This window comes from Strix uralensis, chromosome Z (assembly GCF_047716275.1).
Source record: "Strix uralensis isolate ZFMK-TIS-50842 chromosome Z, bStrUra1, whole genome shotgun sequence".
NCBI classification, from domain to species: Eukaryota; Metazoa; Chordata; class Aves; order Strigiformes; family Strigidae; genus Strix; species Strix uralensis.
The window spans coordinates 80,341,457-80,356,206 of NC_134012.1; the positions used below are offsets into that span (position 1 = coordinate 80,341,457).

Here is a 14,750-nt window from a genome sequence, read left to right on the forward strand (position 1 = left end):
TAAGAATTAGATTTCTAATAAAATAAGCATCTGTGACAGTTACTTGGCATTTGATGGAAATAATTAAATCATAAGAAGTATGCTGCTATTGGTAGCATGCCTCCCCTGAAGTCTGAAAGAAACAAAGACTCTTATTTTGGTCATGTATTTGGGATACCTGTACACAGACTCCCACAGGAAGCAATTACTCAGAAATCAGTCACTGTGGTGGAATTAGTGGACCCAGGAGAATCCTCAAGTGGAAAAATTAACCTTTTATAGATTTAAAAAACTTTTTTCTTACCCCCACAGTCTTTAGAAGCTTCTGGTGGGCTTGCATCTTGCCAAGTTACTTTAGCTGCTAGTTCAGATGATGCAGATTGATTAACATTTTGGATAAAATGCTAAGAATTATCTGTATGTTATTGTGGCTTTGACTGGACAATTGTGAGTGATTCATGCATCTTAAAACATGACCATTGGCCTGCTCCAGTGTGTGTGCCTAGTGATGCTAATCTGGTACAGAGGCAAATTAAAATGAATGAGTTTAAACAACTATTCACAGTACCTTCATGTATTCCTGTTTCAGTTGTCTCACTTGACCTCATTAGAAAGATATGTATGGTAAGGGGAGGGCCGGTAACCTTCTCAGAGCTGTTTCAGAGGCTTCATGTTGTCTGGTTCTATCCCCAGATCAGGAGTAAATAGGAGGAATATGTTCTGGTTTTTGTGACCTACACTTAAGAACATTTACGGTCAGCGTGCATTCATTGCTATTACTGATGTTAAAAGACTATCTAAATACAGCCAGAGCTAAAATTGGAAAATTGCTTTATGAGGCAAATGAGAAAGATAGATTTCTCATAAGCTGATACGTATCAAATAATTCAGGTTAGACAAGTGAATAGCCTTATTTTTTTAAGTGTGTTTTCTGAACAATTCAGCCTTTTTCTGAGTGATCATTTCTCAAACACAGTAAATGATCATATAGCACAGCTGAAATAAACAAGAGAAGTATTTGCTCATAAGAAGGTCCTGAAGTAAGAATAGACATGCACATACACAATGAGATCTGTACTCATCTAAGCAAACAAGGAAGATCAGTTTTAATATGTTTGATTGATAATCAGTGTCAAATGCAAATGCTAATTCGTCATGATCACTTGATGTTAATTCATCATGACCACATTAAGTGAATTGCTTCCCATATTTTTTTACGTGTAAGTATGCTGTAGTGGATTTGATTCTTCTCCAAAGTTTAATACATCTCCTTTGAACTGTAAAACTAGTTGCATTGACTGGTATATAGGCATTACAAGGTATAATGTTGTCCTAAATACTGTGATTCGACCTAAGCAAGGAACAGCAAAAGGTCTAGACTTGATTTCAGCCTCACTAGAACTCAGGTATGCTCATGATCAGCTGAACTCTGTAATTGAAATGTGAGTAACAAAATGCTTAATTATTTAATACATTAAGAACATACCTTCTATTTTTTTTAAATATAGCATAAAAGATTAGTGGAGGAAAGTCAATTAACATGTTGCTTCTGTGTTTCAGCTCTAAGTTCAGTAGTAAGATACAGTATGTCAACACGTTGGCAGAGCTTCGTGAAATGATTCCAATGGAATACGTGCACATACCAGACAGTATTGTCAAGTAAGTGATGTACAGTAACTGTTTACTTGTTCTAATGGAAACTATTTCCACAAACTAATGATAGCGTTTCAGAGTCTGTAAGAAAAACAGAAAGCCTATATTGTTATCCTAATATTGTTATAAATGCTTATGCGTTGTTTCACAAAGTTTCCACTGTCAAACTCAGAAGCAGGAAAACACTGTGTAATGGAAACACAAAACACAATACATATATACCCCTATGGGAATTGATGTTTAGAGGAAGAGGAAGTTTTTGTACTGGATCAAGTGAAACTGCTGTTAGAATGAAGCAAAACTTTCAGGCTCAGAATCCCTTCATCAGCTCTGTGACTGTATAATCCAAATTGGAACAGACTGTTCACTTACTAATTGCAATCCAGAAGGAAAATAGGAAGAAAGTTTAAACCTTCCAGAGGTATCACCTATGCTATATTTTTCCATAACTTTTACCACTGTTTTAAGTAAAAGTGTTTTTAAGTTTTAGTCAAACAGAGCTTTGAACTGAAACAGTAATTCAAAGATAGTCTGTTTAGTAGAAAACCACTGAAAGTCCGTAGTTTCACCGAACCTTATCTTGCTGGTTTTCATGGTTTGACCCAGAACCACTGAAAGACAGTGTCTTGCTTCTTAGGTGTAAAGGATTTTTTACATTCAGGTATTTCTAAAGGAGGGATATCTGTTAAAAAATTGTAGGAAGTTGGTTTTAATTGCTCACGTCAATTGGCTTTATTTCAGACCAGAAAACAACGAATTGAAATGGTATGCCAAGGCTGAAAACCTTGGAAGTCAATTATGGTTTTAATGTGAGTCATTATTTAAAAAATGCACTGTTCAGGAATGCTTTTTTAAATTATTCTTTTTATCAAATGTCCTAGGTTTTGAATAGGCAAGCATTCTGTCCTAGAAAGTATTTTGATGAGTAAATACACAAGTATGATTGTCTTTCCCTTATGGTTTGTCAGTGACTAGGTATGAAGAACATTTCTTTTGCACCTGTCACAGATCTCTTCAACCCAGGCAGGAGTTTTCACACCTGCCTCACAGTAGTTGTGAAGGCAGCATAATTTCCTTCATCAAGCTGGTGTTTGCTCTGATATTTGTGGTGTAATTCCAGGGAGCAACTGGGAAGCTCAGTTCTTGCAAGTGATGCTTGTAAAAATAGTAAATTTTGGTCATGAAATCAGGGATAATAGGGACTTTCACTCAAATTTATTTGCTGCTTTAACTTCTTTAGAGGTGGAGTGATGCTAAGGATGTGGAACACAGTGGTCACCTGATAAAGAGATGTGCAGAATGTTTTAACATCCCTAAAATTTTTTCATCCTCCCTCTCTCCCTTCCTTCTTCCCCTCCTCTTTTGATTCCTGTACACATTTTAATTTCTTACCATTCGCTTTGATACAGGCCTTAACCTGATAGTTCAGTGTGTTTCTCTCTCTGCTTCCTTGCTGTATTTTACTGTTACACTGTCTGTAGCAGTACACATACCAGTGTTACACACATCTTTTCTTCCTTGTAGACTGAAAACTGTTTGGAAAGTCCATTCACCTCTCAGACCAAAGGTGAAATGATCACAGCACCAGTACCAAAGAAACTTTAGGACTTAGAGCTTAAGAAATTTTAGGGAACTGACTACTTCATGTCATCAGCAGCCAGATGAGAGATCATGATTTTGCTGAAGAGAAAAATCGAAAGCTGACAAGTGTCACATTGATACGAGGATGTAGTGGGTGTGTGCATTCAAGGCACTGTGAGTGATTATTCCCATGCCACAGGGAGAAGAGCAGTGTTCAGCTGATGGCTTCCCTTCTGCTGCAAATTGAGAAAGATCCCTGTAGCAAAATAAAATAAAATTCAGCTTTCAACTTCATAATTGCTTCACTGGCAAGAACAAAAATACCACCTATGGTCGTGAGAAATACCACCTGTAGAAAGTATAGGGTTATGCCAGGATTTGTTTATGTGGTTCACTGGTAGTTTTTACTGAAGTGGAATACAGTGTGCATGTTTTATCATATGAACTTGTACATCTTTTTTCCTCCTTCACCCACTCTTACCTTGTAAGGTATGATGAAGAGAAGTGTATTAAGAGAAGAATGAGGTAAAACTTGCTTTCTAGCCCATGCTACTGCTTATAATGGAGTGAATCTGTGTGACAGCCTTTCACCTGCAGGCGACCTCAACAGCTGAATGAGAGAGGACTTGCAATGATGTGGAATCTTACTTTCCCCTTCAAGCTGTTGAGATCAGCCTCCCATGCAAATAAAACCTACTGAACTGTAAATGTCCTTGACTTGGCGCAGGCTGCAGCTAGTTCAATACTATCTGGTAGAGCAACTGAATGCTTACAGCTCTGTCCACTGGGCGTGCTTCAGATCCCTGCTGCTTTTATGTTTCTGCCTCCAAATGAGCTGAATAAGGAGTTAGAAATTAAAGGTGGGTTGAGCACAGGGTTAAATGGTAGCATACTGAACTGAAGAGCTTTAGGGTCAGTGCATAATACTGGGTGCCTATTTTAGGAGCATGTACTGTATTTGTTCTTTGCTCTGCTATTGCTCTGCTTCTCTCTTATGCTCTGCTTGCTTCTTTGTTTCTTTGTATCAATAACTTTTACTCATGCAGACTGGATGAAGAGCTGAGGGAAACTTCAGAAACAGCCAAGTAAGACAGCTTTCAGCTGGATGCTGGCATTATATTTACTTGTTTCACAGGAATAGATTGAATGCACTAGTACATTATGTGTTTGGTACAGCAATCAGCTCGTAGTTACAATTACTGTGTAAGTTGCCACATTTGTGAATTGACTTCCCCTGTCACTGTAAGCAGCCTGCTCTCGTACCATTGGGTCTCACTAAGGAACAATCATAACCTTACAGTACAAAAACAAAATTGCTATTCTTTGATGCTTGTTTCTATAGTCATAGGGAGGACTGAAGTCACTTTTTTACTCCATTAAAATGGTTCATTAAACATTTTCTATCCTTCACCCAGAATGTCAGATGATTCATAAAGTTTTCAGAAAGTAGTTATTTTAAAAAATTATTTTTTACAATTTACTAAGTTAGGCGTAGCTATTTACCTCATTCTTAGTTAAGGTAGGTCTTTCCAGTGTTGGTTGGATAGGCCAGTGGCTTAAGACTTGTCTATGGTCACTTAATAAATCAGTGTCAGCTGATGATCAGATACTTTAAACACATAACTCTGTGCTTTGGCTTTAACACACTGAAGAAGTATGGTGTAAAGTACCATCAAAGAACACAGTCCTTGCCTCACTGAGCAGAGCTTAGAAAGTACCCAGTGCACTTTTTTCACGTGTGCATTGTACACAAGATTCCAAAGAAGGGAGCTGTGTCTGTTGGTTCATGTATGACATTTTGCCCGTGTTTTTTGTAACTAAAGATTTCAAGTTTTTGAAGTTTCTTTTCAGTCTCCTTTCTTTAGCTTGTGCACTTCAGAATTTTCATGTCACCGCTTCTTCCTTGTATTTTTTCTAAAGTTTCTTCTTTTGTGGTACAAATTTTCCTCTGTTTTTCCTGAGATTAGCTTTTAAAACAACCACAGAGAACTACCCAAAACACTGGTCACTGATTTTTGGTTCTACCAGTTAGACTGCCTCAGAAGCAATAAATTCACATAAGTAGTTATCTGATACCAAATATTTGTTAAACAGAAGAGGCCTACCCAACCTTCAAATGCAACTTCTGTCCCTTCTATTCAAAGATTTTCGAATGCATTGTAGTATATGACAATGAAAACTCTGTGGAAAAAAGCTGCTTTCTTGATATTTCTTTTATTTAAAGGAGTGCAGGCTGCAGCATAGCAAGTGAAAGGGGAACTAAATATTCATATGAGGCATCACTGATTATTGTTATTGTTGGATGTAAAAGTCACTGTAGTGCATTTCCCTTCCCCAACTTAAAGAAATAGCTTAAAAATTTATTACTGAAACTAATTTGTGTTGCAGGCATTAAGCTCACTACATTCTTGTCAATAACATCTGTGTGTTTGTGCTGTCAAAGATACTCACTACAGTTAGTTATTACATCCCTCAAATTTGATGTCATATTTAAAGAGAAAGAAATAAATGCAGAAGGAATGTTTACCACTACCTCTTTTGCCTTGTACCCAGAACTAGCTGCCTCTCAAATGATCCAGAAATCACTTCAGTGGAGCAGGAGTAAGAATTTATGCCTAATACTGTCATTACATTTTAACATTATTTTACAACCATGCTGTTAGGAACTGAGGCTGGGCAGACTCCATAAAGCTTTTTTGGAGACTGAAATGCTTTTATAGTTATTTTCAGGAACTTGATTCAACATATGCAAGCAGAAGAAGCACTGAAGTTAGGATTTATTATATTTGCATTGCAGATATGTATAAAGCGTCCGACCATTTCCAATCAGAGACAGATAGAATTTAGCCTGATGATACTCAGGTTAAGTTATGTGAGAAGCAGGTAGAAAAAAGTGCAGCATGATCAGAGTGAAGATGGTCCCATGCATTATCCTCATTTAAAAGTAAAGTGGTAAACTTGCCATTCTCATTCAGAGATTAAAAAGTCTCATATTTTACTTTGATTTCTGGGTCATGCTCTTGATGTCTTCTTTCTCTTTGCTTTTTGTGCTTCTCAGCTTCTTTGATAGTTATTTCACTGATTAAATCTCCAGTATCTTTATGTCTCTTCCTTTCAAAGCTGGACTGGTTCCCTCGGAAATGGGAGTGTGTCAGTCCTCTTGTTACCATAAATTCAGTCTCAAAAGAACCCTGTAAGACTTAGCTTGAAGTTTTAGAAGGCAGGCATTCTTTATTGCAGTGCTGGATGCACAGGGGATCATTCCACCTAATGTGCATGCACTAAAACAAGAATTCATCCTTTATATACCTTAAAGACATGAATATTCATACATTTTTCCAAGAAGTCTCCACCTTTCTGCCTATCTACTACATTCACATTGCAAAACTACCCTACACATGCATGGGGGTCTCAGGTGGTCATTTGGGGAGTTAGCCCCCTACTTCTTTTTCCCTTTTATGGTCACGAGTTTTTTGAGGACAATTTCTTCTCCTTGGATGTTTCCCAACTCTGTTGTCTGGCCAAGCTGTTCTTTCTCATCCACCTTGTTTGAGCATTTCTGCCAGGAGGTATCTATTCTCAAGGTTAGGATATCTTCTTTGTATATTTAAATTACTCAGGCCTTGTTAAATACAAAGTTGAACATTGTTTGGTAAAAGAATTTCTTAATATTCCCCCCTTTGAGACTTCCAGGTATACACAACTGGGTACAATATGACTACATAAGGTATAATGGGATGCTTCTCTTATCACTAATTGTTACAGGCCTCAACTTGCAGGCAACAACTGCTTGCAGGTATCACTCTGACATGCCTCAGCGAGGGTGTTTGTAGCTGTAGTGTGTCACACAAGCACTAACAGAGTAACATGTCAGGAGGACTAGCCATTGCAGCAGTGTGTGTATTCCTGGCCAGGGGAGGAGTGGTTGGGGACTTTGCTGTCCCTGCCTATCTGACTGGTATGTAGAAATGCACAGATGTCTCACACTGGAATATTGATGAAGAAATAGCATATAGTAAACCTGACTCCTCAGTAAAAGATTCCATCAATAACATGAGTAATAATAAACAGGCAAATAATTAGAATTACATGTAGCAAACAGATGCATAAATAAAATGGAGCTTTTCACTTTCTAAAATAAAATTTACTCTCGTAGTTTACTCTCGTAAACTATCACAGTATCATACCTGATACATAGGTTAGAACCATAGCTAAATTCCTGATTCCTAGAGCAGTTGACATAAAATCTCGAGCATCTTTTTTTTGTTTTTCTCAGACACTGTTTATTCAGTAACAAGTCAATATGAGAGCTGTTTTTTTAAAGTATGGGAACAGAAAATAACATGTTAAAACTATTTGTTTATAATTTTGGTCTTTCTGTGGCTTGAACTATTTTCCATTTTTTTCTCAAAAGAGAAGCTGGGCAACAAAAAGCAATATGAGAAGAGCATTTATGTTTAGCTTAAATAAATATAGTTGAGGCCAAATTAATGCTAATTTGTGCTATTTATTTTCTCTGCATAAATATGAATTTGTCTTCAGAAGTGGCAATAATTTTCCTGTGGTCATATTGCTCATTTCTGGTGTTATTTCTTCAGGAAATAGGACTTCCCATGTAAATACCTCCACAATGATAACAGCAGTTTTACACAGACTTTTCTTCTGTATGCTTTCTGCTGAAACCTCTCTGGAGTCTGCCCAGCTCTTAGTTTGCTTTTGTTGTCTTTTTCATATCCGTTCCATTGTCTATTGTCATGCTCTTTTGTGTTCTATATTGTTCAACTTCTTTCACTTCCTCATACCTTTTAAAAAAATTCATTATGAAGTAATTCACAGTGAAAGAACTCTGTGTTCTGTAACAGTTCATAAATAATAAGGGTGCTTTAAATAGTTATGTATTGTGTGAAGAAAATTGTATTTTGATGCAATGTTTATGATGACATCTTTTTATTCTAAAGAATGCTTCTAAAGTGTTTGATGACATAGGCTTTGCACTAAATAGCAAAACTATACTCTTAGAAACATTTTTAAGGGCACCCGTATCTTGCCACACTGTGGTGTCATTCCACCAATGGATCTCTCCACACGTGGTGTCTACTTCAGATTGGATTTGCCAGGAATGTAGCTATTGATTTCAATAAAACAGTAACAGATCTTATTAAGGTGTGTATTTTCCATATATAGTAGATAGGATGCATGTAAATTATTTGATATCAATGCATTTAAGTAAATGAGAGATGAGGATGCTCAACACTGTGCAGGAGCTCAGGAGTGGGGAAATGACTAGCCACGTGTTTCATAGCACTGATTTCTTTTTTGTTGTTGTTCTTTTGTGTTTGTGTTTTTGTCTTTAATATATAGAATTGACATGACCCTGAAATAAAAAGCATCATTGCCAGGCATTTGAAGAAGAGGATTCACTTGGATTTTCATCACCCAGACACCCATGACCATGGTGAACAATAGGCAGTTGGGGTTAATTTTGTTTGGCTTATGATTTTTTCCATGTCATTCAGCAATTCGAGAAGATCAAAAGGGCCAATCCCATTGCCATGGAAACAGCAGAATTTTGGGCCTGGTTATTTGTGAAAATAAGAGTTTTCATTAGGAAAGCTGTTATCATCTAGCATCGGTTTCTATGTGTGTGTGCAATTTCTGTTTAAAAGTATACCATTTTACCAACAGTGTGCCTCATGAACAAGTCAATGAGGATGTGGATTTTTGTTTCATTTTTGTCTTAAGCATATTAATGTTTATGCATAACTGAACAGAATAGTTATTGTTACAATAAATGTTAGCTCAGTTGTGTTACAGAGCAGCAGCAACTGTATTGTTTAAAAGTAATTCTAGAAGTGATGCAGGACTTTCTTGAATTTGTTTCTTGCTGTCTGAAAAGTCTTTCTGTGTTCATTTAACCCTAATGACTTTTTTATCTGGTCAGAGAAAAGGCTGATACACTAAAAAAATAATAATTAGTCATCAACAGACTTCCCAGAGGACAAATGAGTAACTGAAATTTATTTTAATAATTTAGTTTAGTATCTTTACTTTAGGAAGGGTTTTTATAGAAGCAGCTAATCCTGTAAATGATTGTTGTAGATTCTAAAAGCCTTGGAGCATTAATTAATATTGTTGTTTTCTAAATCTGTTCTTCCAGAACTTTTTTTTAAGTTACAAGTCTTCAAATGGCATCCTAACTCCAATTGTAAAGGCTATTAATGTTACGAATATGAAACAGTATTTCCTACTAACAACTGAAGGTTAAGTCTATAAATCTACAGTTGGGAGTCACACTCATTTGTTAGGAATAGATGACAAAGTATTATTCAAAGTGTATCTAATATTAAAAAAAAATTATTACAATACAGCTTATTGTCTGTGTCGTAGAACACAGCAGTAAAAACATGAAAAGGAAAAAAAGCCTAAGCATTTTTTGTTTGCTGCTGTCCTGTGTACTGGCACAAAAGACACCACAGTAAGTCCTCATATTCACTGGAAAATAACTGCAGTCTCAGACCATTCTTTTCCAAGAGAGTGCAAATTAATTGTCAAGTTAATTCCACTTGCTTGCTTTAAAAAGACCAGATTCCAGAATATGACTAATGCTTTCTTTTACCCTAATGAACACACGCATGCATTTTCCAAACCTACCAACTCACCTGCCTTTTGGGATGTCCTAACACAACTATAGTGTTATGCACTCTCTGAAATACTATTATTATCTTCACAAGATTCTCATATGCCCTAGAATTACATCTGTAGATTCTCTACCTTGTCTTATGTCCTTAGACATAACAATTCAAGATAATTTGCACCTTCTTTTCATGTGTGCACTAACTGCAGTCTTGCTTCCAGTTCAGAATTATTAATGAAAGAGAAGACAAGCAGTTTTCTTGAGGAATAAAGTTTAAGCAAAAGGCAGGACAGCATGAGCCTTGATTTTTCAGTAGAATCCAAACTGAGAGTGAAAATTCTATTTCATCCTTCATTTAAAAGATTGATATTTTTGTTCTGTGGTTTGCACATTTCCATTTCTGTCAATTTGTATCTTGTATTTGCAAGGTAGTCTGCAGGCAAGGAAGCAAGCATCCATCATTGTGTGCACTGTTGTTCAGCTACTCTAATGAAGATTGACAAAATTGTCAGAAAGGCAACAACTTGCCAAATGCTTTCTTATCTGCCATCATCAAAACTGAAATATCTGCACCTCTGCAGTCCTTGCTCTGTACTGAGAGGTGGTGCACTGTATCTCTGTCATACTAGCTAGCCTGCTGTATCACATCTTTCTGTCAGTTAATTTTCACAGGGGAAGGGCCTAATCCTGCTGACCATTGTTGCTGCTCTATAACCTTGCCCTAAATTAGGATCCAGTAGTTTCCACCTTTTCTCAGATATTTGAATCTTGGCTTGTGTCTGCCTTATAAAAGTGCTGTCACTTAGAATATTGGGGATAATATTTTATGTACAGATTAATATTTGTATTAACTTCCAGATGCTAATTAAGCTTCACCTAGATCTAAACTATTAAAAGCATTTAGTAGCATGAAGTCACATCTTCTGTAGACCTGTAGTTTAAGCCACATAGAATGAGCCAGGTTACTTGTGTTAAGCTATAGGTGAGAGAAGTGTTCGCTAAGAGAGAAATTCACCACAAAGCAGAGGTTCAGCACAGATCTTTATGCACTGTTTGAGGCCTAAGTGGGGTATATGAGATTTGTGGTCTTAGTGGTGGATGTCAGCTCAGAGGTGAGTTTAATTCTAAAGGCTTTGTATGAAATCACTAAACAGCAAAGCTGTACATGAATTGATATGATTAATGTGAGTGGACCAATAGCAGCAGCCTGAGACAGAAGGAATTTGTTTAAGCCAAATGTCACATTAAAATGAAATGGGGCATCAGTGTGATGGTCAAAAATGATTGCAAGATCAAGGTGTGGTTATCTTTGCTTATTAATATATTTTGAAAAGTTTTTTAATGTTATGATACGGCAATTCTATATTATACCGACAATAATGTATCAATATTAATAAATCAGTAGTTTGTTGAAACAGCAATATAGTACATATAATTGCACAGATATAATCTTTTATATATGGATTTTTTCTACTGTGTATCAGAGTGCTCAGATCAAATATAAATTATAGTTGCAATTTTTTTTTTTTGTTAAAAGACCTGTGCTGACTTAAATTATAGATTAAGCAATACAAGGATATCTAATATCATTGTGTGCATATATATACATATGAATCAGAAATAAAGAACTGCAACCCATCACTGGAAGTCTTTCCTTTCAGCTCCAAGGTTTTTTTTATTTATTCCCTGGGTGCATGGAAACACTTGACCGTTTCAAATCACAGTTCTTTGCAAACTTTTTTTCCTTTCATTCCCTACCTGTGCTTCCACAAATTGAAACTGAGTCAGTTCTGTGTCTCATGATGTTCTCCACCACCACGTATTCAAATCCTTGCTTTGCTGATACTAGCAATATTGTTCATGAAGGAAAGCAGGAGGAGCTCTTCAAATTGCTCTCTAATTTGTGTCTGTGCTGTTATCTAAAAATCAAATGCGTCACGAGTCTTACTCCATCTCATATGGTAGGCAGAAAACAGAGGCTACAGGACAGAAACAGATTGACTATGAAACCATCCTGAGCCATTTAACAACCATATTGACTGCAGTGAAGGAAGAAGTTGGAGCTGGTGCATGTTCAGTTCTCTCACCTACCTGGTACCATGTCCCCACTCCTGTCCCAATCTACATCTATGTCCAGTGGGTCAATTTATACTGCTACCACTTTAAGTAAACCTGGCTGACTTTTGGACAGCTAACCTGGAGCATTGGCCAGTGAGGCACCAAATTTGAGATAAAAGGGTATACCTATGCCTTCTTAATTGCCGCCCACTTGCAAGCAACTCTCTGAATGCTCCTAGACCTTTTCAGTGCAAAATCATAAAGAAGCTGGATTAAACTAACCTTTCATGCTTGTTGAAAATAGTCTCCTTGACTTTTGGTAGGTTTGAAAATTTATCAGATCTTAAGGACTGATAATTTAGGGCTTAAACTGAGCCTCAGAAACAGACTTAATCATGGCCATGTCATACAAATGAAGTGCTGCTAGATTTCAGGAATCTTAAATTGTGTTTCAGTTTTGATTACCTTTCTCCAGGTCCTTCCAGTATAATTTAATTGCAGTTTAAATATTCTGTTGGCAGTTGATCTCTGGTGTGCAGTAATATGGGATCATTTATACCTTAAATCTCGGGGGGTGGAATGTCTGTGCTTCCGTCCAGATATAATGTAGCTGGGAGAACTGTGGGTCATCCTACTGCCATCAGATGTTGTAATGAGAGCTCAGATCTTTTCTCTTCTTAGCTTCTGTGTGCTTCACCACCTGGCTATTTATGTCTTCCAGTAATGTTTTCAGAGTGCTGATTAATGGCTTTTGTAGCTAGGAACACTGGTACAATAGACACAACTATTTATACAAGGAAAAGATGAAAAAGCAGTTAAGTAGTAACACAGAAGCCTTACTTTCAAAAAAGAAAATCCTGGTGTATTGGATATTGACATCTTCCTGTTCGCTGATAGTCTCTAAGTAGTCCATGTTGTGAACATTTGGGACACCTTAACATTTTTCTCAAGAAAAAAAGGTGTAGATTGGTGTAAAAGTACTTAAACTGTGTGTTCTGCTCATTAGCTGTTTCTTCAGGGGTGGAAAAAAAAAGAGATTTTATTTTCTCATTGATTTTCAGTGGAGGGTTGTCATGAAATAAGTTTTCAGCACAGTTCAGTGGCGTAAAATAAAGTATATCAGCTGAAAGGGAGATCCATTGCTATGCAGTAAGTTAACATTATCACTCATTTCCCAACTGTGTTAATTTTCTGCCTCCCTGCTTCTCCAAGATTTATATTCCTGTCTCTCAGTCTTTAGAGCTGAAGCAGAAGTTGATGACCTGGATTGTTTTCTGTGTGGGAGAACTAGTTTAACAAGCTGAATGCAAGATACTATGAAAGGAGACCATATTTGCTTACAAAACTTTGAAGTAAATTGATCTCACGTGCTCACACTCCTCCTCTCATAGGCTTCATTCAGTCATGCTGTCACACCACATGTTCCAAAGCACCAGGACATGTGTTCCCAGGGTGGCCTGACCATGAGCAGTTGTTGGCAGCACAGAGGACAAGAGCTGCTGGCTTCCAAGTCCTCATCAAGTTTCTCATCTTTTTTACTGCAGACAGCAGTTTTTGGGTGTGGGGATTTTGAGTCCCTTGTACAATTTGGGAGTCAGTAGCTATTATTGGGTGGTCCTTTGCTTTAGAGTCATGATTCCTTCAGTCTGATAAATCTGAGGCCACTTTTCTTCCTTTGTTTCAAGCATGTTTGTTCTCTGGGCAAGTTACCACATGCATCACCCAGTAAGTGACATAGTGTAACTTTTTTGCCACCCTGCTGGTGTTAGGTGGAAGGGTCTTCCACTGACAACCTCTCATGTTCCCATAATGCAGGTCCTGTGGTCCTGACGTAAAAAACAGATTCCTCGATTTTACTGCTGGGATCAGTGTCCTGGGAGGTGTGTCCTGGAAACCTTTGCTGTGGTCCCTGCTGTTCTTTCAACCCTTTTCTCCTGTGTTTCCCACTGCCTCCACACACATGCATGTTTCCTTTCCTACAGCATTCCTACTGATCTCATTTGTTCTGTTACAAATTTCTACAGCTTTGCAGGACAAAGAACCGTAGTTACGCTGTGGTTAGTAAGTCAGGAAAGTGCTGTTGGCAGAGCTGTTGAGACTCATCACACTGTGCATTAGAACAACTACAGAAAAAATAAAGCAAATCTAGTTTTCTTAATGAAGTAAATTATTAAAGGTTCTTCAAGTGTAAGTACAAATATAGAGTTGGGAAATAGTCCCGTGTTGTTATGAGTCCCATGGTAGTTTGGAAGTTACTGGATTAAATTAAAATCTCATATTTTAAATTAGTTTGAAAAGTTAGAATGGTTTGGTTTGGAAGGGACTTTCAAAGATCTTCTAGCCCAACCCCCTCTCTAGTCCTCTTGAATGATCAGACATTTAAGATGTGAAATGCAAATGCTTCTAAAAACAAATAAAAGACAGACTTACCATTTTCTCTGAATTAAGTGTGTAGTGGATGGGTTTAGATCCACCTGATTTTGGTACATCTGTTGCCCTCTGGAGCCTTTGGGCTGGTAAAATTGCGTCCTCTAAAATTTAAACATTTTACTGTTGAAGGCTTGTGACAGTGTCAGTAGTGTATTTTGTTAAAAATACAAAATCTACAAACACAAATTTTCAGGTTTGTGGTATAATCTTTTGTAAATTTTGGGTGTTACAAATGCCCCTCAATTTTCTACTGGTGCCACTAGTGGGAATAAGACAGGTCTCAGATTGTGTTGGCTGTGCAGCTATATATAGTTATTTCTAGACACAAGAGGGGTGTGTCCCTGTATTACCTGGCACAGATAAAGCCAACAGAGCAGGAATCAGGAAATTCACTGTTCTACCCCTCATTCACTGT

General features: G+C 37.2%; 1 protein-coding gene across 7 annotated transcripts in view; it reads left to right on the forward strand.

The window, feature by feature from the left end:
• Positions 1-11,485, forward strand: part of PRUNE2 (prune homolog 2 with BCH domain) — a 148,438-nt gene extending 136,953 nt beyond the window's left edge. For 3 of the 7 annotated variants that reach the window (XM_074856165.1, XM_074856172.1, XM_074856171.1), the window contains 5 exons: positions 1,540-1,638; positions 3,703-3,738; positions 4,260-4,298; positions 5,767-5,814; positions 8,575-11,485. In XM_074856165.1, coding sequence (XP_074712266.1) covers positions 1,540-1,638; positions 3,703-3,738; positions 4,260-4,298; positions 5,767-5,814; positions 8,575-8,596 — 244 coding nt within the window. In that variant the 3' untranslated portion in view covers positions 8,597-11,485. The remainder of the gene's footprint in view (positions 1-1,539; positions 1,639-3,702; positions 3,739-4,259; positions 4,299-5,766; positions 5,815-8,574) is intronic. The other 4 variants (XM_074856166.1, XM_074856168.1, XM_074856167.1 and 1 more) reach the window with 3 other exon arrangements.
• Positions 11,486-14,750: the final 3,265 nt, after the last annotated feature.